Source organism: Gadus chalcogrammus, chromosome 10 (genome assembly GCF_026213295.1).
Source record: "Gadus chalcogrammus isolate NIFS_2021 chromosome 10, NIFS_Gcha_1.0, whole genome shotgun sequence".
NCBI classification, from domain to species: domain Eukaryota; kingdom Metazoa; phylum Chordata; class Actinopteri; order Gadiformes; family Gadidae; genus Gadus; species Gadus chalcogrammus.
The window spans coordinates 16,190,709-16,217,261 of record NC_079421.1 but is presented as its reverse complement, the minus strand read 5'-3'; the positions used below and the strand labels follow the sequence as shown (position 1 = coordinate 16,217,261).

Below are 26,553 nucleotides of genomic sequence, written 5' to 3'. Positions count from 1 at the left end.
GGCTGCTCCAGCCAGTCCGTGTGGGTCACGTGACGCGTGGTGGAATAACAGAGTAGACCTAGTTGTCAGCAATCGGTTGTGTGAAGATGGCCGATTTATGCTAGCGATCTAAATCTTAGCTTCATCGTCCGCCAGGATAATCTAGCACATCTCATCTACTTGTTGTGGACATTTCCACTGTTTTAATCATTTACAATGGCAGAGCAGAACAGCAACGTGAGGTATCAAGAGGTAGGCCTCGTTTTGTATTGACCGATCTCAACAATTATCTGGCTAATAAGTTAGCTAGGGTTAACAGTCAGTGGAAATCGGAACTAGGCAAATGTTTATGGGTGGGCCAGAGTTGGGCTTAGCCTTACACGTGTTTATAACGTAGCTATTTGGACATTCGTTTGGTCTTAAATGTCAAGTATACAAATGTAATATCCTCGTTAGCTAGGAGGTATTTTCAGCTCGGACTAACTAGGTGACGTAAATTATTTTGGCGACGGTAGATTTAGCTTTGCATGTTATTCACTAGCCATGCGTTGCATTGACTAGCAATGCGTTACAAATAGCCTATCGTCTGAAGGGACTGGCCTTACTATCGTGTGTGTGTGTGTGTGTGTGTGTGTGTGTGTGTGTGTGTGTGTGTGTGTGTGTGTGTGTGTGTGTGTGTGTGTGTGTGTGTGTGTGTGTGTGTGTGTGTGTGTGTAACGTAGCACCCATGATGTAATGTGACTGACGTTACATGGTTGGAGATGTAACAACCATGATGTAAAGTCCCTGAATGTATGATCGTGTATGTGAATCTAGCACCCATGTATATAATGTTACGCAACTATAAGTGCTACACTAGAGGCTTACAGTACAACTAGGTATCAATTAAATCTCTGGCGAGTCTTCTGGATGTCTCAAAGGTTGATGTCTACAATCACTTTAGCTACCTTATCTGATTACTATTGACTATATCTTAGCTCTATGCTGCCATTTATATGTCAACATATAGGCCTAAATATTTTTTGGGGGTGTTGAGTCAGACTTGAGATTTGAGGAAATGCCCTCTTTACCACATTTATAATGCACAAACTGACCAAGGCCTTAATAATTGTGAGGGGTGCCACTGTTGACTGTGATTGATGTTTTGCGTCAGCTGGTTAATGAAGAGGAGCCAGCCCAGGCTTCACAGGAGGCCCCCACCCAGGACGCTCCTCCACCCTACAGCAGTGTCACTGCAGCGAATGCAGGTAAGAAGCCTCCAGAGTCCTCTCACTATCCAGTGACTCAGAACTCTAATGGTCTTACTTGTTAACAGAACCCCTTAAAGGTGCAATTGCAAGTATAACTACATTAAGTGTGAAACCCAATAAATCATAGAACATGCAATAGTCTTTTTAGTTCAGAACCCTACATTTAAGTGCAGCATTTGTTCTATCTTTCGAACACAGTTTTTCTGTGACCCGAAATACAGATACAGAAATAGACAAATGGGGCCACATTATTATATATATAACACGGATTATCTGACTACATCATACATTTTTTATGTAAATAATGACTCGACCCATTTTCTTATAGCTATCTGCCCTGTTATTGTCATCTGCATTTACCTCTATTTACTTGTGGCCTCTCCAGCCTTCTTTGACTACAAAGAGGATGGAGGAAGCTTCCCAAATCCCCCATCTTACAATGTGGCCACAACACTGCCCTCCTACGACGAAGCAGAGAGAACCAAAGTAGAGTCTGCAATCCCATTGGTTGCTGGCCGAGTGACGGTACCCCGACCTCCTATCTAAATGACACTTTGACATTTATCTCCTGGTTGTACGTTTAATATGTCCGTAAATGGAGGCCGTTCTGCTGCAACAAATGCTAATCATAATTATTGTGGATGTTATGGTTTAAAAGGCTTTAAAGTTGAAAAATTATCTATTTGATTTTTATGGCGCTTCACAAAATGGTATACAGAAAAATAACAAATAGGATAAGGGTTGAAGCTGAGCACTATTGTGTTGTGCTTGCTGGTGCAGGAGGACGATTTTGTTGCCAGGGATGAGTTTGAAGACGCGGACCAGCTACGGATAGGAAACGATGGCATCTTCATGCTCACTTTCTTCAGTAAGAACCTCTGTGGCCCTGTCTTTCTGCTACTGTCTACAGTTATAGACAGCTAGGACTTCACTCAACTCCCAACGTTTAAATATTCAAATGATGATAGTCGCTTGATATCAAAGCTAGTCAAATAGCTATTTAAAACACTGTGTTTGGAATCAACATAGTCTTGTTTTCTCCCTCCTCCAGTGGCATTCCTGTTCAACTGGATTGGCTTCTTCCTGTCGTTCTGCTTGACCACATCAGCAGCGGGCCGATACGGGGCCATCTCTGGATTCGGCCTGTCCCTCATCAAATGGGTTCTGATCGTGAGGGTAGGACAACTTTAGCCTCAGTCCTGCCTACTACTGCCGTGGCTCGAAACCTGAAACTAAGAGGGCGGGGTTAAGCTGGGTTTTGGGTTTCGAAGTGGATTTCTAAAGTGGCCGTCTACATAGTTGTTTGAAACCTTTATAGACACTTTATTGCAGTTGCCTATCTGAAAAAGTGAAAGGACCTAGAGTTGAGCCAGTCTGCAATCATACTTGTGAGTATTATGTGAGACTAGCTTCTCTGTAACATGTAGATCCCCTACCTGCCAGCCCATGGAGTTTGTTTGCAAACGTCTGCTCTCTTTGAGTTCAATAAACCGGATACACAGATGGTTATAAAATAATTCTCTAACAGTTTATGGGACCCTTTTTTTCTTATCGTGATTGGTGTGTCAGCGTTATTGTTTGGCATCAAACAAGCAAATACTGTTTATGGCTGTCTTGTCTGACCCGATCTTATTACTTTGTTTCAGTTCTCCACCTATTTCCCGGGCTACTTCAACGAGCAGTACTGGCTGTGGTGGGTTTTCCTGGCCCTGGGTGAGTAAATCATCACTTTTCAACCATGCACGCCCATAACCTTTTCTAAGAAATACTTTGAAGCCTCAAAATGAAACTTCCCAACTTGTTTTTTCTTTTTGTTTCTAGGCTTCATGCTCTTCATCAGAGGGTTCGTAAACTACTCCAGAGTGCGCAAGCTGGCAGACCCCGCCTACGCCACTCTGCCTCGGACACGGGTGCTCTTCATTTACTAGAGGTACGACACAATGATACCATCCACACACAATGTAATGATTACCCACCAAACCCCTGACACAATCTTGCACAACATCTTGATAATGATGCTGTATCACTCTGCTGTCCAGAAATGGCAGCCTTCCATACCTGAATGTATCGTTTCCTCGTTTTCTCGTCCAACTCTTGTTTACACAGAACGTTCCGGACAAGTGGAGGCGGAAGAGTTCTCACTCGACCGACAGTGAAAGCACCAGACTGAAGCGGCTTCTCTACAGGATGAGGTCGGGGAGGGAAATAAACTCAACGAAAACGAAACAAAAAAAAAACTGAACCCTGACACTTGTTTCCGTTTTAAATATATTGATGGTAATTTGTAACGGTATTAGTCTTTCTATGTAGTCCGTAGTGGCTTATGTTAAGTGCTTTCACATATACATCTGTAACATATTGATTAATGCCTTATATTGTTTTGTTGGAAGTGTGCTGGCATGCATTAGTCCCTTCAAGTCAATAGGGAAGTCTTCTGTTGGTGATACGACTAGGAGCCCACTGGCATTTTGAATTGGCAACACTTGTTTTGAAGACTTGTGATGAGCATGCAGAACACATTGTAAATTTCCCCCCATGATTACTCTGTGTGATGATTATACTGTGTTTTTATAATGCAACATTCACCCAAGAGACAAGGTAGGACCATGCTGTAAATGTCACAGTTGATTCAATTCACTGACCTATTTTTTTTTTGGCTTTGAACAACATTGCAGTTAAGCCTATAGAGGGCGGTATTAGCGTTTGCTTTAGTAATCACAGTACTGAAATGGGCATCCACATCCATGCTAGTAATGTTCTATTTGATGAAGTTGATAGTGTAATGGCGCAAACACACATTCACTCACACAGCAGTAACTTTAATTTAGGCTATTAGGCAAATGCTTTGTGTAATCCCTGTGATTTGAGGTGGTTCTTCTGGTATTTGTTAACATAAATCAACAAACGTGTTCACAAATCAAGCAACCATAAGCATCCAAGCAAGATAACCAAGAGTGACGCACGGTGCAGCATTTGCATTGAGCAAGAAGGGAGCCACCGAATTAAAGTGTGGGTGTGAGGGCCTTGTTTTATAGGCTACTTGTATGACCTATGCCCATGCTGTATCCAAAACGTTAATATCTAAATTAATTACGCATGTGATACATTGCTATTGGGGTCAGCTTCTCTAATATATATTTGATGTAGATGTTTTGTCCAGGAATGATGTACCTTTCAAAAATCATAACTTTTATTTGGCCCAGATTCTGATGCATTTCTGGGTTGAGATTAACTTTAAAGGCATTATTTCAAGAGAAAGTGTATATATATTTTGTTCATTTAAAAATTTTTAGCCAGTTGCTTATGGGGCAATTTAGAAATGTAGTAGGTGTCAAAACCCTGCTATCAAAGAATGTTGAATGCAGGTGCACTTTAGACACATCAATAAAACCCAGGGTGTTCTATACTTCATTGTAGAATATATATATACACAAAAAGTAAACATACGGGTGACTTATTTCATGTTTGTTAAACACAAAATCATACTCATCCATCAAAATAAATAGGTGTCTCCTTATTGGCTCAAGTGGAGTACTGCTTCAATGATTTGAATATGGAACCAGGACATGCAGCACTTTTAGTTCAGTAGGTCCTCACATACATTGTTAAATATCTATGGAAAAAGTGTCGGACCATGAGAATGAACAAAACCTGCTTGTTTGTTTAATGTATAGCTGCTTTGGGTTTTATTGTTCTGATGTTTTAAAATTTGATTAAAAAGCTTCATGTCAGCTGAATGTCTTTGATGTTGGCTGGTGTTCTTTCGACTGAGCCCAGGTCAAATAGCAGGGACCATGAGCGCTGGTTGGTCAGAAGGATGCTATGAAGGATATGGACACACTCGTCAGGTGATCAATAATCTATGACTACATTGTGTTGTTCATATAGTTTTGTTTTTTTTACTAGGACAGTAATGCACAGTGAGTGTGAGATTAAGTCAATTTACATTCACATTTTTCAAAAGCAGCCATAATGACATTCATGAGGACTGATCAAGCTACTTCCTTCAGCAGATATCGCTATTTTATCATCCATCATACCACAATAGGAAAGGGACACTGCCCGCACCCATACCTACACAAGGACACGATAGACAGTAGTCTATCAATAGTCTCACATCCAGTTCAGTTATAAATATGGTGGCACACCAAAGCCAAGGGTTGTGGTACAGGTGCACAGGGTGTAAAGGCCATCATCATCGTACCTACATAGTTAAATATAACAGTAATAGGAGGTCATTATTATCACTCCCCTGTGTCATCTAGCCGTCGTGGGAGGAAGAAGATGGCCTTCTGACCGATGTGGGTGCGAGGGCCCGGCTTGGGCTTGCCGTTCTTCTTCAGCCCCACATACCAGTTCCTCTCCTTGTACTTCCGGGGCTGATAGGTGTTGTAGTGGTTCTCTTCCAGCACCTCCACAAAGTAAGATTCATCACTTACTGTGGACTAGGAGAAATACACGAGACAGGAAGGGTGGACATGATTCAGAGAATTGACAAAGAAACACACACACTGGCATGAAAACTCTCTTTCATCTGTGCCAGGGCATAACAAAATCCCATGATGCTACTCGCAATCTAAACCAAAATCTAGCCTGAGGTCACAAATCCCATGACAATATTTTAGGATAACATTTATTCCCCCATAGTGAAACCAACATGCATCCAGTTGGACAATTGGGTGTTCCTTTTCAAATTATAGTAATTTGAGTTGCTGGCTTCCTCCTTCAACCACTGATTAAGGGCATTTGATGTACAGCTCTTGAAAGAGCCCTGACCACACTATCTCAATGGAGGCTGTGGTGGGACCTAATTTACTCCTATTTTCTTCCCATTTGGTCGTAGATTTGCTGCTGCGCTTGGACGGGTTAGCCAATTTATAACTGGGTAAGAAGCCCTCTCATTAGCCTCTCCATACATATTATGGGATAGAAGAGCTTAGAAGGCCTGCACGGTAGGAGATGGTTTCATAGTGACACTGCAGGTGTCTGAACCCTTTGGCTGCAGAACACCACTCCTAAACATCCCCATTCTGTGTTTGTGTGTTACAACCAAACATCTCTGCTATTGCCCCATCTATCCAGATCGTACATCCGAAAGTCCTTTGGCTTGTTTAGATGCAACTTTAAGAGTTACAGACATCGGTCTCCCTCATTTATTGCAGTCCCAGGGCGTGTGTGGGACTGCAATAAATGTGTGTGTGTGTGTGTGTGTGTGTGTGTGTGTGTGTGTGTGTGTGTGTGTGTGTGTGTGTGTGTGTGTGTGTGTGTGTGGTGTGTGTGTGTGTGTGTGTGTGTGTGTGTGTGTGTGTGTGTGTGTGTGTGCGCGTGCGTGCATGTGTGCGCGCATGGGCGTGTGTGTTGACTGTGTTCATATTCAGTTGCTGGTGAAAAACATGTTGTCTGGTTGAAAATGGATATATTTCTGTATCTATGACACTCACTGAACTATGCAAGTGGCCTGCATTGCTCATGGCCAGATATTTCCCAGTTTCCACTCCCTGAATCACAACCACACCAGGTTCTACAGCTTTCAGTCTCAGGACAGCTGAAAAGAGAGCAGAGATAATGACATGGGACAAGAAGAGAGGGGACAGCTTCTCAAGTAGGAAAAAAAATATTCTAAAAATTATAGACGCGTTTCTAGAGGAGCAAAATAAGCTACTCAGTTGTGTGAAGTTTGCAATCTTTTTTTTTAGCAGATATTTGGTTTGTGACTACACGTGAATGAAAACTGCTTATTCAAAGCTAGTTTCGACTATTGATATATTTGATTAAAAAGTTTTAAGATAAGGAAAATATTTACACAATGTAAATATATAGGCAATAGTATAAATTCATCAGATAAATAAATCCCAAGTCCCTTTTTATTTATTGCTATGTACTTATGTAGCACTGTTACATGATTATATATATATCTATTTATAGATATATATATATATATTTATAGATATAGATATATATATAGATATAGATATATATATAGATATATATTTATAGATATAGATATATATTTATAGATATAGATATATATATATATACGAGCTGATCAAACTAACGAGCTGATCAAACTAATCAAAGATGCGTTAAACAAAGTTGTATAAGATAGCGTGATGGGCCAAACAAAATCCAGTACAGTATTATTTAATCAAGACTGGAATGTCAACATGCGCCAAACAACGTGTTTATATTAGTCCGGTCCTACTTACTGTAGACGTCATCCTCTTCCCTCTGGCCGTGCACCGTCCCATCTGGGAGCATCTGGAGGTGGTGGCCGCCATTGAGGCAATATAGGCGAATCCTATTTTTATAGTCTGCCAGCAGGTTGTGGTCGTATCTCGCAGTGGATGTAACGACTGCATCTCCATCCGACATTCTTGTTTATGTTGAAATAAAAAAGGTACGATCAATCAAAACGATGGATATGCTGAAGCTATTTAGTTTGAAACCGCGATCCGGGTGGTTGTCGTAGAGCAGTTGAGAGATAGGGTGCAAGACACGGATCACATGGAGGGTGCCAGGAGGGAAGGGGCCCGACATGCTGAGCCCACATAGCCCAATGAGCACAGGTGCTAACCAGTGACAGTGACTCGTCCGCTGGCAAGTGCAGGCTACAGCGCACTGTGCAGCAACAAGGTAGCCACTTACATTTTATAACCATCTAATCTTGTCGACCTGCATGCCTGCCTGGATGTTATATGAACAAGGCAAGTTGCTATTTGTTGGGATATTTCTGCTAGGCCGACCGAAAACTGTTGGCTTCTGTCTGCTTACATTGCATGATGGGACTTGCTATAGATGGATATTAGATTGAAGGAGTTGGATACTCTTGGTATATTTTTGGGGTATGCCCTGAAGAAATCCACAAAACAAGCATCCCATGATAAAAGCACATTTATTGGTGAAGAGCAATTGGCTGCCGTGATAACCATTTTTATTGTTCAGAATTGAATTAGTTGAATAAATGCATCGGTGTACAATTTGTTTTAAAGTACCACTGAGACAGGCCTACATTTCAACATTTAATAAATGGAGGAAAGGATCAATAAGATTCACACTACATGGAGAAATGATACAGATGAGTTAGAAAAATGGGTATTTTGAGACAAATACATTTACATAATTGAATATATGTACATAAATGAAATTTTAAGCATAACAAAGTTTTAAAGAAAGTATATCTCAGTGAAATATGCTCTGCCCTTGATATCTTTTTTTTTTTTTTTTTTTAAAGATAATGTCTGCATATGTTTTATACAAAATAGATTTTCAAAACAATATTTGGGTAGTGCAAACTTTTAGATTCAAGCTGGTCGATTACTTTCACAAACAGTTTTGCGTGAAAAGACTAAAACCTATTCTATTCACAGTATTTCACAACTTGACCAAAGCCATCCGAGATAGCATACAAAATGTGTTAAAAAACAAAGAACTGTACAATTCTATCCAAAGAATCACGTGGATATATGTTGAATTCGTCTGTATATCTTGCTTTGGTCAACTTGTCGTCTAACATAATAGGCTTTATTTGTGCGGTGAAAAGTAACGTGATGGTATTTCCTGAAAAGCTCAGGCCTGAAGAGAGAGAGAGAAGACGAATGCAGGTCCGCCCTTGTGTGTATAGCTTATATTGGAAAAAACAACAAAGAACAACAAAAGGAAGCAATTTCATGTCTCATGTAGAAATGCACTCTGTAAGTGTAATTATTTTATATAAGTATTGCATATTTAGTTGTCAATCTCAAAAATGTAGTATGCCCGAGAGGCAGGATACATTCTTGAGCCAGTATGAGGCAAGTATGCGGTTTTTCTTTTTTTTTCCTTTATACAGGTTTAAAAAAACAGCAGCAGATTTGTACACACACTGGATGTGAAAGTAACCCATGAGTGCACCCTTATGCAGATTGTGAATAATGTCGGTTTTTCTTTTGTTTGTTTTTTTGCCCCAAGAACTATACTATAAAAAAAACTTGGATACAAAATGAATCGGAGGTGTGAGAACAGATGATGATGGGGTAGGAAGGGGAAGGGGGGGTTAACTGTTTAGGAGGAGTACATGGCACAGCCGTTCATACCTCCAAGCAGACACGTCGGGACACCTTTCTGGGGTTCTGTGTTGTTATTTCTCAAAGTGGCCCTGATAAAAACACAGTACAACGCCGCAGATTCTAACTCCACGTTTGTTAGGTTTCTTTTGGTTTATACAGTCTGCTAGTGGACGTTAAGCATGTTTTATCAATGCATCTGCAAATTGTATCAAATGACAACCTGAGCATGGGAGCGTTACAAAATTCACTCAATCACATATATATATATTTTTTGGCATTGTAAATAAACTGGTGGCGTCAGTTATAATACATGTAAACGAATGCAAAACCGATTACTTGTATCATGGATTATTCTGTACTCTAGCGACAAAATGCTAACTAAATTGGCCAAATATTCTTGAAATTAAGGGCACCTCCATTCTCAATCCACTGTCAATCATTCTCTTGAACATTCACATTCATTTTGATAATTTTTTTGTTAAACATAAAACTATACTGACAGGGATAAGGTTCACCTTAAAACAAGAAGACAACCCAATAAGTGCTACCATTATTAAAATATGAATGTTATTTTCATCAATTTTCTTTCCTAAACACAAAGGTTATTTATAGTACTTTGCATTAAAATAAAATTGCCCAGTGATTAGTTAATAACTATTTCCTGTGTATTCCATTTGAATGGTCCAACAGAGAAAGGTTAAGTAATTTAGGTGTCTTAAATTCTTGCGTTAGACAATATTAGATGTCTAAACATTTGGACACCACATTTTCATTGCTATCAAGGGTGATCTGTGTTCCAAACTAACAGAAACAGACCAAAACAAACAAGAAACAGACCAAAGCAAACGAAAAACAGACCAAAACAAATGAGGCTTTGGCACTCACCATTCCAGGACATTGAGGTCCTACTCTGCTTGACCTCCACAATCAACAACTACAGTATTCTTTAGGGAACGGTAGTAGCCACGATATAGGAGTTAAGTGCTTAACTCATATGTATATATATATTTATAGATATAGATATCTCTATAGATATAGAGATATCTATAGAGATGGAGAGAGCGAGATCTATAAAAGGGAAATATATATATATATATATTTATACAACGGGGGACCTAAATCCAGCGATCTGATTGGTTCCCAACTGTTGTATAATGAGCGCATACATAACTGCTATGACGCCCGATCATTTTGTGAAAGTTTGCATATCACTCCGCGCCTGGAAGTAGAAACAGTTACAAAGTAAAACATGTGTTGGATGATGGAGAGCGTGTAAATGTGAGCAAGGCGATGGAGAGACTAACGAAAGCTTAGGCACACGGCGAGTGAACTGCTCCATAGGATAAATTGCCGGCGAACCGCTCTATCGGAGCCTTCTCTCGGAGGGACGCTGAAGTGTGTTCCATAGCGACCGTCGATGCATAGCGCAGCCAGGAGGGACTACTTTTTTGTATTCTTTAATTAAACGGCTATTTTTTTTCTTTTTAAATGTAGTGTGTCTATGACTTTCGTTTCGCCATAATAGTAACCGTTGTATAAAAGCAATAGATCACTTCAGTCAGTGGCATGAAGGGGGTCGCCGGCCCTCCGCTGCGCGTCGGGGGCCGGACAACGCCCCTTAACAGTGGTATAATGAGCACATACCACAGCCTGGCGTGATCTATTGCTTAAATATACGTGGAAATGTATTAGGCACGTGCAAACTACAACAGCAATGATGTTGAGGAAAACGTGCCGGAGAGGGTGCAACAAATACTAAAAAGGGCATTAAAAAATGTTTAGGTTTCTCATAGATGTGTGAGGTTTGACCGGAGAGTCAGCCAGCGCCTTGCACCCAAAGCTCTGCATCGGCATGTTGTCATCAAAATGACAGTCATTGAGCATAATCGATCAACACTTTACAGGAAGCAAGTTAATTTGCAGCATTTGCATTGTGAAACATGCCCACACAGAGGATCAAGGACAGCCAATGGCAGAACTGGAACTGCATGTTCTGTTTACCATGTTGTACACAGACCCAGAATATATCTTATTGTTTCTATCCTATAAAGGCTTTTTAAAGATGTATGGAAAATATATAAACTCTGAAAGAGATTTGACCCGTTAAAGTATGACTGAATAGACTCCCAAAAACTAAAGATACATTATGCACCCTTCTCCTCTGATTGGCATACGCAAAATCCTGTGTCATTCCCTCAGTGGACTCCCGGGACCATAAGGGGAAGAGCAAAAGTTACGACTAGACAAAGCTCCATTCCCGATATCCAAAACATTTGTTTGAGGGATAAAGTGCTGCTGACAGCTTCCTAAAGTGACGAAAGAAATCTAGCTACCTAGAACCCCTCCTAGGACTGTGGGGTCATGTTTGGAGAACCAGATGGGGAGACTGGGACCGCGGGCCGTTCCAATTGGAAGAACCCAGAGAATCGAGGGGGAAATCCAAACGTGACAATAAGAAGAAGGTGAGGTACGCGGCTCTACAGGAAAAAGAAGGGCAAACGAATCGGATGTTAAGCTTTGCTTTCTTTAAAAAGGCACAGGTTTCTTTTTTTCCTTTTCCTTTACTACAACATGTTCAAATAGTCGAGGTATAGCACGTGGGGGGTGGGGGACGGGGACTCTACTCATGAGAGGTGCAGGATAGTGCTGTTGAAATGACGAGGGTTTGGCAAAAGTAGACGGGTGGATGGGAACACGGAACACTATTTCCGCCCCGACAGTCCCCAAGAAAGCCCAAGGTCCTAAATTCCTTTTGAATAGCGATTATCGTGAATATCTGTATACTACTGCAACCCCATCCCACTGGGAACGATATAAACTGCGATTTTGGAAAATGTACAAAATACTTTTTTCATAACCTTTCCTGCAGGTCGACACTGTTTTCAAACCACTGCAGATATACGGTGTGTGTGTGTGTGTGTGTGTGTGTGTGTGTGTGTGTGTGTGTGTGTGTGTGTGTGTGTGTGTGTGTGTGTGTGTGTGTGTAATCCTGAGACAGCGCGGATGGTTAGCCTATTTCACTCAGTGATTATCAAAAAAAACGAGTCCTATATGTTACACACTAAACATCTTCTACTGATCCACAATAACAACAACAACATCTCTATGCTTCCTCTCGTTCCGGCCCTCACGTTGTCGGCCTTTGCAACCAAAAAAGGTTCACCTTTCTGCGAAACCTTTCTTTCCCTTCACCGCATGAAAGCCCTTCTCCAGTAGCATACCTGCTTCTTCAAGAAAGACACCATCTCACACTCACTCACTCAGCCTCAGCCCCTCCCTCTCCGTCCTCCAGTTCTCCCGGCGCGTTCCTGTCCCACCACCTCCGTCCTCGCGCCTTCAGCTCGTCCTCCTACCGGTGGCGAGGCCCTGAGGCGATGGGCGGATTTTTAAGGCATTGTCTGTAGTTCCTGCTGCTGCGGCGGCTGCTAGTGCTGCGGTTGTCGTGGTGGTCGTTGCTGTGTCGCCGGGGGGGGGCCCAGTCATCTCTGGTGGAAGAGGAGCGGCTTCATGCTGCCCGCCTTGAATTTGGGCAGTTGGTTGCTGATGATCTCCGCCAGCATCTCGGGGAACTCCACGCTCAGCGACTTGTTGACAAACGTGTAGAAGCAGAAGTTGAGCAGCCCTCCGACCATCTGCAACACAGCGCGGGAGAAGGCGGAGAGCCGTTGGTCAGCACGGTTTCGCGCGCTGACACGTGGGACCGCTCTCCGGTTACAGTGTGGAAAGAACAACGACGAACGCTATCCAAAACAAAACGTCTCCTCAGCCCTGGTTCTGAATCATTCAGCTACTCTGCAATCTGTTGTTTTTTTAGAAGCTAGTTTGTGCAGTACTGGGCTTTTTGTTTGTTTAAAGGTTGGGTACGGAATTCGCTTTTTTGGCCATTTTTGCAAAATTACTTGAAATCCTTATCATAACCCGCTTACAGCCACTGAGTCAGAAGTACTGACATGAAAATTAAACTTGTCAATCATCTGTGGAACGGGCAGGGCTCGAAAAACTCCAGCCAATCATTTGGATTGCCACCTCGTTGCATTGGACAGTAAGTACGTCAATCAAACGGTCGTACTGCACTCCCCCTCCCCCGCGCCCCGCGCGCGACCCCTTCGTGCAGTACTCGTGACCCAGAGCTCGTGACCCAGAGCAAGCTCTTGTTTGTTGTTATCCTGCGGTAGCTACTGGAACTAGTTAATCCACATTTGGACCTAGCAGTAGAAGACAATTTCCATGGCAGACAAGACGCCACCATCCCCACCACCACCACCACCACCACCACCAGCAAAGAGAAGGAAAACTCTTTTTCAGAGAGTAATTGATAATAAAAACGCTGAAAGAGAAAAACTGAAATCAAGAATAATCCTAGGCGCTGCTTTCGAACGTTGGCGGCAACTGAAGGACGAGAAGGGTCTAAAAACCGATGCTTGTGTGGCGGTTGACCTAGTTTCAAAGTTTATACCGTTTATACTCGGTAATACCGGTGTTGAGACGAGTGTATTACTCGGTGTGAAAATGTCCACACCGCGGCAACCCTAGTGAAAACCAGGACTTCCAATACAATAATATGAAACAAACATACATTTTCTACAAATAGTAATGATTTATGTGACCGTTTAATGTTTATAACATCTGGTGCAACTATAGCCGCGAGAACGTATTCTCAGCAGGGGGTGCTGGAAAAAGAAACCCGGCCTGCACTAGACTCGCAACTCGTCACATTGATAAAAAAGATACATAGCAGCGCAGCTCAATTACACCAGTGCATGCGCGCACAGTTGAAAATCGATCGTTGTGTTCACTTCCTTCACACCATGGTTCACATCCAGCTGCTCACAGAACAAGTTTAGCGCCCCACCGCTACCCTCACACTTTTTCATGTAACCTTTTTTCAGCACTAGGTCATATGAGCATTAAATAAATGCTGCGTCTCAACATGCCTTGGACAGCAGCGAGGATGACTCGCTTTGCCACGGGCCGAAACAGTTCGGAGCGACCACAGCCAGAGCGAACACAGCGGGGCAGAGGAGTGTCAGGAAGTCTTTGGTGTACACATCAGTACGGCCTATTTGCACTACTGTTTAGTGGCAATGCAGTGTTTTATTCTATGCCTTTTTATTTTCGTATATTATTTCAATTAATACAATTTATTTATTCATGAAATCAAGATCTGGTCTTCAAATCTTTTTTCCAAATATAGGTCGTCTTACAATGGGGTTTGTGTTTATATTCGGACCAATACGGTACAGCGGGCGCTCACATGACGTTAAGCATTTCCTGGTGCATAATGTGACGCTTCAGAACCTAAAATCCCGTTTCTCCCCGTTGACACGACAACACATAACCGGCGTTTTCAGAAATCTCCACTTTGGCAGGAGTTTTTAGAAATGATCGTTTTCTGTGATAAGACAGGGCCTCGGACAGGGGGTGTTGCAGCACCCCCAGCACCCCTACTTCCCGAGGTACTGGGTGCAACTTACAGCTGAATGTAGTGCCATGTTGTTAAACGAAAACCTACGCTAGCCTGGCTCGCTCTCGCGCATCTCTGTTCGCGCTCGTGCATGATTGCGTGGAGTCAGAGTCAGCGTTGAAGGCGAGGGGGTAGGACCATTTGAGTTGTGTATTTTCAAAATCTGCTGGCGTTTCGCAAATCGCGTACCCAACCTTTAAAGGTCTTATTTATAGTCTATAGTTTATTTTTGACTCTGTGCTTAGCTGCCAATTTTTTATGATGTAAATGTTAAGCACTGAAGAAGAAACGTGGGTATAAACGGGTATGGAACTCCTCCCCAGGTGAAGAGTAAGAACCACAATCATCCACTGTTGTAGAAGTGATTGACGCGGAAACCATGCCTGAGGTCACAGCAGTGTATAAAGAAACAATACATCAACGCCCAGGTCCCTCCGTTCAACAGACGACCTTGTGCTCCCTCCGTACCTCGTGCATGGAGTCCAGGAGCTTGGTGAGCTGGTAGAAGCGCTGCCAGTTCTGGCTGGAGTTTTCCTCCCGCTTCACGATGGCCTTGCCCAGCTCCTTGATGTAGGACATGCGGATCTCATCAAAGACAGACTGGCTCTTCAGGCCGTCCTTTGGCACTGCGGATGGAGAGGAGGAGGAGGGGGATGAAGGGATCTGCTTTTTATTTCCTTTTGTATCTACGTGACGTCACAGCATGTGCTGCTCACTCGAGAGTCTGGCATCAAATGGTTGCCTGCCCCGGTTAAGAAAACAAATAACTTAAAAACGATTATTGAATTGGATCAATTTGTTTGGTATATGCAACAGATTGTTTTTTGGTGGCATGGGCAATTAAAGTTAGACAATGCACCCTGAAGTGTGCCACGGTCATAGCCAGATTTATATAGTTTGTGGTTCTCTCCGCAATATTTGATCCGATGGTTTAATGTTTTGCATGACTTGGTCAGTGATTCTTCCAATAGAAATAATATGCAGATGACAAAAGCCGTTACCAAAGGAGATAATCTCATACAAGGGATGTGCAGAAGATAGGCGATGCCACACATTCTGCACCATCAGTTGGGTTCAGTCTAGTTTACTTTATATCACCTCACGCACCCTTCGCTCTGCATCAGCACACGCCCTCAGACCACCCAAGACCAAGATCCGTACCATGGGCGAACGGGCTTTCTCCGCTGCTGCCACAAGATTATGGAACGCCCTCCCTGACCACCTGAAGGCCCCACAGACTACAGCTGTTTTAAAAAAAAAAACTTAAGACTTATCTTTTTAAAAAAGCCTTTTGCTAATTACCCTTTTACTGTTTATGCATATGTTTGAACAACCGTTTTATTTTTTTTCCTCTCCACTTTGAGATTTCTGAATGTAAAGTACTCTACAAATTAATATTATTATTATTATCATATACTAGTCAAAGTATATATTAACGAGTGAGGGAACACGTCCATGTGGGACCCTTTGGATCGAGGTGGATATTTAGAACGCCCGGGAGGACGATCCAGAGAGGATAGGTGGATTGAAAAGACAAAAGGCAGCGTACCTGTGCTGAGCAGCAGCAGCACCTTCATGCACAGGTACTCGTCGTGGGACACCTGCAGCCGGACAAACTCGCTGGAGATCTTCAGCATCTGCTCACACTGGTCGGCCATGTAGGGCAGCTTCATCCGGGCCCTGACGGAGCCACAGCACAACAGGGGAATTAGGCCCAATTCCAAGGGGTAAGGGGGAGGGGTAAGGGGTAGAAATGGGATTGGGCCTTAGGCCCAATCGAAGGGGTTAGAGGAAGAGGAAGGGGTAAGAGGAACACTGAGGCGTTGCCTTAGTGTTCAAGGCTACGCTTTTTTTATTGGCGTAACTCTGCGTGTAAGGAGAGCTCATTCCTTAGTGTGAGACACAGCTGTTTCATTGTTTTATTTAGCCATTACTGGGTTTCTAGGTTACTAAACGACATGCAGTTACATCATTTTGGATCTTGGGATGGATCTTGCCATATAAAAACTGCCACGAAACCAACAGAGGCTGTGAGCCCGAGGATATATGGTTGTTTAGATATTCGTAATCGAGCCATGTCCATAAAAGTGCTACAACACCAGACTTGCATTCTTTCTGGAGCGAACAAACTGTCGTTTGCTACATGGTATAAAAGAAACAGTCACATCACAAGACACCCTGGGGGCTGCTCTGAAGGAGGGCGGAAAGAATTTCAGATCTCAAGTACCGCACCAGGCCACAATGGATTCCACCGATAATGTGCAGTCAGTGCATTGAAGGCCAAAAAAATTATTAAAAACGAGTGAGGCTGCGCTGTGAGAAAGTGCTGGCGAGCCCAGCGGTGCTCCGAGACCGGGTTTACGTACTCGTTGATGACGAGGTCGGGCGCGAAGCAGAGCATGTTCCCGCTGCACTGCTGGTAGGACCTCCATCCCAGGCCGAAGGACATGAGGAAGAGCCACGAACACTGCAGCAAAGTCATCTGGTCGTCCAGGTGCAGGTTCCTAAAGCCTGTGAGAGAGGGGGGGGGGGGGGGGGGGGGGGGGGGGGGGGGGGGGGGGGGGGGGGGGGGGGGGGGGGGGGGGGGGGGGGGGGGGGGGGGGGGGGGGGGGGGGGGGGGGGGGGGGGGGGGGGGGGGGGGGGGGGGGGGGGGGGGGGGGGGGGGGGGGGGGGGGGGGGGGGGGGGGGGGGGGGGGGGGGGGGGGGGGGGGGGGGGGGGGGGGGGGGGGGGGGGGGGGGGGGGGGGGGGGGGGGGGGGGGGGTGAGAGAAGGGGGTGATTAATCCCTGCTGCTGTGATGATAGTGTCGCAAAACAACGGTCTATTCACCGTTAAAACGTGACCGTCCAGCCATCGCTCAAGCCACTATCGAGTCAAAGATCAACCATGTGCCGGTTTATCTTCGCCCAGCGTACACTATGCGTGGTCCAGTGACCCCTGCCAAACGAACTGAAGTTACTACAGTCCATTGAAACCCCCTGACCCCTTTGAGCTGCACACGCGGGTTAGCACATGAGCCAGCAACCAGACCCCAGCAAACAAGAGCACCGTGTGATGATGTGAAACCACCAACGTCCGTCCGTCCCCCGTTCCCAGTCATCCTACCTGGCAGGCCTTGGCCCACTTGACGGCCGAGACCACCTGCCCCCCCAGCCGGTTGAGGGTGGTCATGAGGCGGTGGAGGTGTCGGGCAGCGTGCTGTCGTAGCCGGCGTAGATGTGTCGGGCTCGATGGCTTTGAGCACGACAGCATGGTGGGATGAGCTGGCACTGGACTTGGGCACGAGGGAGCGCGACTCGGCGGCGGTGGCGGGGCCTGCTCGCTGGTTGGCCTGCTGGAGCCCCTTGATGCGGTTCAGCTTCTTGGTCTTCCTCCGCTGAGATGGAGGAGGAAAGGGGGTGGGGGGGGGGGGGACCGAAGGGGTAGACAGTGTGCGGTGAGGAGGTTGTGGTGTTTTTTTTAAGTCGGGAACAAAGCACACACACAGACACACACCCGAGGAATCGTGTCCCGCTGAAAAAAAAAAAAAAGGCCGATATCTTCCATATGTTTGGGGCTTTGTAGCCGTTGTGTGGTACCGTTGCACAACCTCCGTCGGACGGGCGGTACGTTTGGTTTCCTGTGAAAGGGAAGTCTAAGCCCTTGGAAGTTCTAAAGATTAACGACTCGACGTGATGATCAACTGAGACGAATCAGTAGTCAACTATCAAAAAAATCCAGAACAATAAAGATTATCATTAAAACATCAAGTAGATTTGATTTTCTGATAGGGTAGTCATTCATATAAGTGATTGAAATAGGGCGTGACTTGGTGAGATGACTCTGCTATAATTATCATCAGTCCTCGTAGGCGTGGCACAAGAGCCGGTGCGTTGGCGGTGAACTCCTCACCCTCCAGGTTCATGCCAGCCATCAGACACTTGCGGAAGCGGCAGCCGGGCAGTTCTTCCGTCGTATCTTATCGATGATGCAGTCGTTCCTCCCGGCGCACAGATAGTTGTGTTGCCCTGCGGGGTGGGGGGGGGGGGGGAAACACACGCCAGGGAGCATTAGTTTGATCACGAGTCTCTTTATTGTGGTGTTTTGGATGAACCTCACGGCATGAGGGACTTTTACAGTCAATGCCGTTCTGTCATCCCCCTCGAGGATGAAAGACCCCCCTGTCCTCTCCGGAATGCAGAGCCGACATATGATCCCCGTCGCGCAGCTCAACTCATTTTGCGACCATCAATGCATGCGCGCACGCACGCACGCACACATGCACACACGCACGTCGCACGCACACTAATGTGTGAAGCTGCCACCAACGAGGCAGGCTAAGGGCGGCTAAAGCGATGCGGTGTTCTTTCAAAGTTCAAAATTGTGCTATCATAAACAAAACGCTCAAATGAATGCACAGCAAGAACGACAACAAAATACAAATGATCACCTTCGACAGCTCGCTTGAAGAACACCTTGCAGCTGCCGCAGTGAGCACGCCGTAGTGGCAGCCAGACGCCTCGTCCGAGCACACCAGCAGATCTTGGGGTGCCCCCGCTGGCCTTGCCCCCCTGGTATAGGCTGAGGGGGTGACCCCATCCTGTCTGGAAGTCGAACTGTGGGCAGAGGGGGAGGGTCATGAAGCACGACAGAAGAAAGGCGGGAGAAAACGTCATAGTGGGCACGCCGTCTGCTGCGTCCTCAAGACGCGTTCCGATAAAGCCCAGCGAGTGGGGGCACTGAACTTCATTCGCGCTTGCCGTTATCTTTATGTATTCTCATGCAAATATAAAAACTGAAATAAACGAGGTCATCAACACGTTTTTCCTCCCCGGGTACCCGCTCGTCTCCCGACTTCAAGAACTTCCGAACAGCGAAAAGCCAAGCAGCTGTATAAATAACAGATCATCACAGCAGGCGGCTTAGCGCATTCCTTAGTTCAAAGAGACGCATCTCGTGCTCCGTCAATCCCCTATTCTCTTTATTCGCCTAAAGACACAAATCCGAACGCCCCGTGCCCTCTACACAACCAGACAGGTTTAATCATAGAGCCCAGCAGAGAATCCATCAGGCTGCGATGTGCGCACACACCCAGCCTCGCCACTAGAGGGAGCGTGGCCCTGCAGCAATGCCCAGAGGGCCGAGGTCCCCGGCCCCGCCCCTCTCCAGCCCCAACGGCCACGGCGGCAACAACAACACACCCCCACACGGGGAGGATGTCGTGTCGTGCGCATCTGCCCGGCCATGTGTCTGTCCGTGTCTCCGTCCGGCTGCCACTGCGCCGAGGTGGGAAACAAAGGCCCTCTCTTTTTAGAAGGGAGCCTTTGTCACCCCCCCCCCCCCCCTGATGGTCCCGCTATGACGGCCCACCGGGTCGGGGGGCTCGGCGCTTCCAGTACATAAGAGTGATGTGAGCGAGAGCGGTGGGCGGCGTCGGCCCGCCTCACCTGCTCCGCGTGGGCGCAGAGGGCCGACCGACCCCGAGAGCAAAACAGAGCAGTGAGGCCCCTTCACTGCACTCAGCGCTGGGATTAAAAACCCATCATTTATGAGCCACTCAACGACCAGGAGACTGAAGGGCCGAAGGCGTTCGTTTGCCGGTTGGAAAGGAGTTATGCAGCAGTAGCAGCAGTGCGTTCAATAAGAGCCGTGGCCCAGCCCCCCCCCCCCCCCCCCCGCCCTGAAGAGTAGCGTCCCTGCGGTCAATATCGCATGTGTTCCGACGGGTAATGACTTTCCATATCCTGCTGCTTCCTCTCCCTTCGCCCTCGCCTTATGCACTTTAGAACATCGAGCCCTTCCAGGGGCTCCACGGCCACCTGTGTGTGTGCGTGTGTGTACAGTGAACATCGCCACGGAGAGCCTACACGTCTGTGTGGAGGACAGCAGAAACGATTCTGATGGGCCTTTCGGGTCTGCGCCACATCACACATGCGTGAGACCATCGTCAACACAGAGCTCTCAGGATGTCATGTCGTGCAGATGGCTCATTTTTGACAAAAAAAAAAATGAGAAGACAACTTCCTTGAGGAAGTCATTGCATCTGAACAGCGAACTGCACAACAACATGCACGATGACTAAATGGCACGCAACCTATTAAGCTGCTTTTTATCTAGTCAATCATGCATTGAAACGATGCACATCACAGCATAAGTGGTGCTAAACAATATGGTAATGTATATCATGCACATCCTGTTATTATTATTTCTTATGACATTGTTGCCATGAGTCAGGAGTAACTCTCCAGCAACTCGTCTCTCCTTTGCTCCCCGATACTGGCTGGGATGGCTGGAGCCTGGAGGGTGTTGGCCGAGGCCAGCTGGTAAATGGCGAATGACAGGAAGCAAGCCTGAACCATTCAGCTTACTGGCAGCTCATGATCTCGGAGTGGAAGGAGGAAAGGGAAGAGGGAACGTATCCAAGAGGAATCCAAAGCCAACATGAGGAGACCATGCAAACTGCACAAAGGCCAGCGTTCAACAGGTCTGCGTGTAGGCCTGATCTATGCATCTCATATCAGCCCACATAGTCCAACCGTGTACAATACCCAACAGAGATTAACGATGAAGACGGATTCCAGCTTCCCACGTCACTTTTGCCTTTAATGAAGTGTTGAAGTGTTAAAAGAAGGTGACTAAAAAATTATGAATGATTTGATCAGAAAATCGTCTCCTCTACGCGTCTTGCTACGTGTCATGTGATCTCCTTCCCCCGAGCAAAATCAATCAAGTGCTCTTTTATCGTTCCATCCCAATTATTTTCACCTTGTGTCTTCCTATGGGTGGAGAACTCCAGTCTTGACGGTGTATTTTAGGAGGAATATGTGCAATGTGCCAATTAAGGATTGTGGGAAAGCGATCGCAGTGCCAGCATCATCTTTTACAAAATACGGATTCCCTTGTTCTTTTTCATATCAACATCTGACGCTGTGAATGTGCACTCGCATAGCACTAGTTTCTGTTGTAGCCTAGTTTTACTGAGCAAATCCATTGCTTTCAGGGCTGAGACAGCTGTGCCTGAGGAGAAGATAATGGTTTTATAATCCTGCCATTATAATAACGTCATGTGTTCTAAATGCAGCATTATATCCACTATTTATAATGTCCTGACCTGAACACAATTCCATGCTTGGCAACATCGTGGTATGTACGCTAAACAGGGCTTTGTTTTTTTTTCCCAGGTTACATAACAACAACAACAACCCCGTTACGCTACCTGCGCCCTACAGCAGACCTCAGTGTCAAGTGGGTTAGGCTAATCATTATTGATCCAGCTCCTACAGCCATTAGCTCGGTGTGAACATACCAACATAGCACGCAGCAACGCAGAGGGCTTTGCATACGGATTACAGGCTGTGGCGGGTGGGCCGTGGGGGACATGCGTGTGGGTCGAGCGGCTCGCTCGCATGATCACATGTTCCGACGGCAGCCGGTCACGTCAAGCACTCGACTGTGTGAGAAGAATGGCTTCTTCTTCTTCTTCACGGCTAGGCGGAAACACTGAACAAACACGAGCAATGCCCCCCCCCCACCCCACCCCCCCCGGCCCTGGTGTGATCATCACAGGGAGGGGCGCGGGGGGAGAGGGCCCTTCACTGTTCCACTGGGATGAAGGCCTAAAGGAGGCGTGTTCGTCATACTAAGTCCGCTGGCCGGAATCCAATTAGTGACAGCAAACAGCTTCTTACGATCCTCCGAAGAAGTCCCCCCCCCCCCCCCCAAGTTGTAAACAAACGTAACCTACTTTCTCTGTCCGTTGACTCTGTTAAGGGGTGGGTGTGAACAACAGTGAGGATTTCTGATATATAGATATATTAGATAGATAGCAATAGTGTTAGAACAACAGCCCTCTGTTGCAGCAGAGTGAGGAGAGCGGTTTATTTCTCTCAAGTTTGCAGGAACCATATGCCGAGCCGGGTGCTTGTTGTCCCAGGAAGCTGCTGGCATTCCCACCAGAGTTTACTAGTGTTCAGGGCAACGCCAGAGCAGCGCATTCGCCCCGCGCTCCGACTGAAACACAAAGCCTGCCCTTCAACAAGGAGAGCTGGGAGATTCAGACGCTTTAATCCCGAGCGCGTCCGTCGATAGGCCACTTCTTCAGGCTGGCCGCCGTCGACCTGCCGGCCCCCCTGCTCGACAGATCATAATCCCTCGTCAGTGCTTCATGTGAGCTGTGCTGCGACGGCCGTCAGGGTCCTACCGATAATCAATTAAAAAGCGAGCGAGCAACAGGACACCGCGTAAGAATGTCCATGCAGCCAACGTAACTCCCACTGTTTGCCGCCATCAGTTAAGCACGCCGCCGACACACATGAACGCACATGCAGCTGGAGTTAACCTTTGGCAGTCAGGTGTGGCTTTGTCCTCGGTCTCGGAGAACAATAACACTAGAAGGAGGCGCGTTGTTTAGAAAAAAAAAAAAATGGCGGGCTGGCCACGCGGTAAACCATAGAAATGAGCATGCATAGTAATACGTGTCAAGTCAAGTCCACTTTATTGTCAATTTCAAAATATGTGCCGGACACACAGAGTGACACACACTGTGCAACAAGAACAAAAGGGTAAACGGAGGTAAAATAAGTGCGCTCCATTCGACGTCCCTGCAGGCTTATGAGGAAGTGTTCCTTCGCCATGTGCGTGTCCTGGTCAACAGAATGCCGTGGCTCTGCTTTAGCAGCCACCCATTCCCCTGCAGGAGCGAAGCCAGGGCAAGAAGGAAGTGCTCCCCCCAGCCACCCCACCCCCCCTGGCCTGAGGTAGAGCCACCAAAATAGAAATGGGGAACTGGTCTACTCACTTTGATTCATCGTCCGTGAGCTCAACAACACAGGGCTGTGCTGTGTGTGAGTGTGGCATACGTAGGCCCTATGAAATCCGCGATAACGAAAACGCGGACGGAATCACGGAATTGGACAATACAAACGGAATCAACTGATAATTATTATTTTTTTTTAATTATTTTATTAAGCAGGAAAGTATTAAAGTAACAAAGTTACAATTTAAAACGGGCCTGTCTTAGTAAAAATAACTGATTTCCAGCAGTTTCCTGTTCTTCAGCACATATAACATGCAACAGGGACAAGGCACATCAGACGTCACATTTACAATATGCAGCGGAATGCTGCATATTGAATGAATTCGCCATTTATTTTGGTGAAATTCAGTTTCGAGGGAAAAGGGAAACAACACAGGTACATTAACGTCACTGAATGTTTAGCAGTCACTCGCACAACAATGTTAAAAAAAAATCCCCGGTCCACCACGCAAACAATAAGTCCCGCTCCTAACAAGAAGCCGAAGAAGAAGTTGAAGCGCCCGTAATTCGGTTTCTAACCCCAAATTCAGAGCCGAACAATATCCAAAACACTTCTATCACTCAGGTGTTTTTGTAGAATATGTCACATACTATCGATTGGAAACGCAGAGATACGTGCGATGACCACTTGAAGTCCAAAATCCATATGAAAAACAATGAACGCCGTAGCCAGGGCACACCCCTTCAAACAACAATTTGAATTTATAAAAAAAGAGTTTATAAGCACTTGAATATTTTATGTCATGTTTTTATTTGAAGCACTAAAAACAGTGCAATGTTGTGATGTTTTTAATAATGTAGTCTTCTATCTGATTAAATTGTATTCGTTCGCACTTATTTGACACTCGTTCTGATGATTTTAAGTGTTAAAAACTGAATTAATGAAAATTAAAACGGAAAAAACGGATTTGGAAAAAATAAAACGGAATTTGGAAAAAATAAAAACGGATTTCATTGGCCCTACATATGTGTATGTATACTGTTATCACAGTCGCATGTCTGTGCAGCCGTTTTCGATTCTGGACATGCATCCATTTTTCTCATGCCTCGTATGGGTCGAGGGTGAGAGCGGAGATGCATTACATCATACATCTCCCGTCTCATAATTTGGGAGAAAAGCAGGGCTAATATGCAAGAACCATTTGCCCCCCTTTTCTTCCACAAACATGAATGGAGCAGCTGTGGCAAGACCGATAAACGGTCTTAATACTCCAGCAGTGTTCCTTCACCATTAACCAAACTGTTTTCCCATACCACAGCGGTGTGGGGCCGTTGGGTCATACAACGTGCCATTGTATGCATAAGGCCCGCCCTCCCCCTTTACCAGCCCCCCCCCCGCCCCCCCTTTACCCCCCCACCACCGTAACCCTCCCCATTCATGGCTCAACTGCCATGTTCGGTTAATTTATCGCCCTGGCTCCCGTCTGCAGCGGTTCGACTGTCTAACATGTGGAGGTGGGGGAGCTTAGCCTCTCCTTCTCCAGCGTGTGCATCTCAAGACAAAGATAACCCTCTGCCAATCACTCCCGTCTCCATTGTACCAAGGAGCTGTGTGTGTGTGTGCATGTGTGTGTGTGTTTGTCTAGGTGCACGGCACTGTGGAGGCTAGATTACAGTCCAACTGCTGGCTGTACTGTGCGTTGGCGGTTGCTCGATAAGCAGCCCATAACCATATCGGGACGGGTTGGACCCGATGTCTGGAAACAACCAATGTGCTGACTCGACAAGCCCACGGCATTAACACTGAGCAGAAGGGGTGTGGTGGACGGTTGTGTGGAGAAAGCCCACAGAAGAAGAAGAAGAAAAGCAACAGCCTTAGCTCCAGCCTACCAACACGGTTACACTGAGAGTATTTCAGGTCGGGGGTATTTCCGACAGTGAACCGTGCTGACTTCTTTACGATCAGCTGAGGCCGAACTAGCGAAAGTGTGCGGTAATACGGAGGAAGTAAAGGGAATGTCAGTATGTGATCTGGTGAGTTATCGCTGCACCAGCTGTGGGGAGCAGAGGGGGTGGGGGCGGTTTGGGGAAGGTGGGAGAGAAAGTAGTCAGCGGTGAAGCTCCGCGGTCCACCGGGCTATTGCTGACACACCCACGCCTTGGCCCAGGCGCGCGACCGGGCCCCCGACCACGCACGTCCCTTCACCGCATACTGCATGATACCATGAACGAGGGCCTGCCCCGCACACACGCACGGCACGTTGCACGTACACACGTGCACACACACACACACACGTGCGCACACCTCACGTGCGCACACTCACGTGCGCACACTCACGTGCGCACACACAGCCTGGTCCGGGTGCAGTTGATTTACAGAGCCTAGCCTGCTGTCACACCCTTGGTGAGCAGGATGTGGAAGCCGAAGAGACAGAGGGCTGTCGGGAGAGCGAAAGACAGAGAGAGAGACAAAGACTGCTGTGAAGAGGTGGAGGGAGCGAGAGCCCAAGACAGGGGGCAGCTAGGAGGGAGAGAGGGAGACGGACGGACAGCGACAGGGCTGTTGGAGAGACCGGTCGAGACACAGTAGGGAGGGGGGGGGGGGCCAAGGGCACTGCAAAAACAGGCTGGCAGGCGTGATAGATCGAGACCTTGACGGCTGAAACAATGCGAGCCTGTTATGGAGCCTCACTTCTAAAATAACTCCGGGACAGACCGCCGATGCCACTAAAAATAAGGGAGGCCAAATTCCTTGCGTTGTGGGACGATGCACGCCGCGAGCCCGACTCATCCGACCGGTGGGTTGGAACACGCCTGGCCTGCTCTGGTGGACGGCAGCGCAGTGGGATCGCGGTCCCACTGAGGGCCCTCTTGTGTCTTTGACCTCCACACACACCCGTGTGGGGGAGGCCCTGGGCTCAAGGCTTTAACCTTACCATCTCTGTCCAGAGGGCATCCTAGAGGGGATCCACTGTGTGCAAGCCTTCCCGACACGTATCCTCTTTAAGTTGGCTCCGTTCCGACTTCAACACCTCTAAGTATAGCATCACCCTACACGACATTTCAACAGTGTGCCTACCGT

General features: G+C 46.5%; 2 protein-coding genes and 1 pseudogene across 2 annotated transcripts; 1 reads left to right on the top strand and 2 right to left on the bottom strand.

Moving 5' to 3' along the window:
- The first annotated feature begins 2 nt into the window (after positions 1-2).
- Positions 3-4,575, top strand: LOC130390693 (NEDD4 family-interacting protein 1-like). The gene is made up of 8 exons (XM_056600787.1): positions 3-231; positions 1,133-1,226; positions 1,615-1,754; positions 2,010-2,097; positions 2,281-2,405; positions 2,876-2,942; positions 3,051-3,159; positions 3,336-4,575. Exons 1-7 carry the CDS (start codon positions 196-198, stop codon positions 3,155-3,157), a joined length of 657 nt encoding a protein of 218 aa, XP_056456762.1. The 5' UTR covers positions 3-195; the 3' UTR covers positions 3,158-3,159; positions 3,336-4,575.
- Positions 4,519-10,870, bottom strand: LOC130390695 (putative fibroblast growth factor 1). Its single transcript, XM_056600790.1, has 3 exons — positions 7,436-10,870; positions 6,671-6,774; positions 4,519-5,674 (listed from the first exon to the last, which is right to left on the bottom strand). Exons 1-3 carry the CDS (start codon positions 7,599-7,601, stop codon positions 5,474-5,476), a joined length of 471 nt encoding a protein of 156 aa, XP_056456765.1. The 5' UTR covers positions 7,602-10,870; the 3' UTR covers positions 4,519-5,473.
- A 1,198-nt stretch (positions 10,871-12,068) lies between these two features.
- On the bottom strand, positions 12,069-21,075 carry LOC130391012 (glucocorticoid receptor-like; annotated as a pseudogene).
- Positions 21,076-26,553: the final 5,478 nt, after the last annotated feature.

Excerpts from the sequence above, each read along its gene's own strand:
- LOC130390693 (XM_056600787.1), top strand. The coding sequence starts at position 196 with ATGGCAGAGCAGAACAGCAACGTGAGGTATCAAGAG. Across the intron at positions 232-1,132 it reads GCAACGTGAGGTATCAAGAG|CTGGTTAATGAAGAGGAGCC; the intron begins GTAGGCCTCGTT and ends GTTTTGCGTCAG. Across the intron at positions 2,943-3,050 it reads GTGGGTTTTCCTGGCCCTGG|GCTTCATGCTCTTCATCAGA; the intron begins GTGAGTAAATCA and ends TTTTGTTTCTAG.
- LOC130390695 (XM_056600790.1), bottom strand. The coding sequence starts at position 7,601 with ATGTCGGATGGAGATGCAGTCGTTACATCCACTGCGAGATACGACCAC. Across the intron at positions 6,775-7,435 it reads GGAAGAGGATGACGTCTACA|CTGTCCTGAGACTGAAAGCT; the intron begins GTAAGTAGGACC and ends CTCTCTTTTCAG. Across the intron at positions 5,675-6,670 it reads CAGGCCACTTGCATAGTTCA|TCCACAGTAAGTGATGAATC; the intron begins GTGAGTGTCATA and ends TATTTCTCCTAG.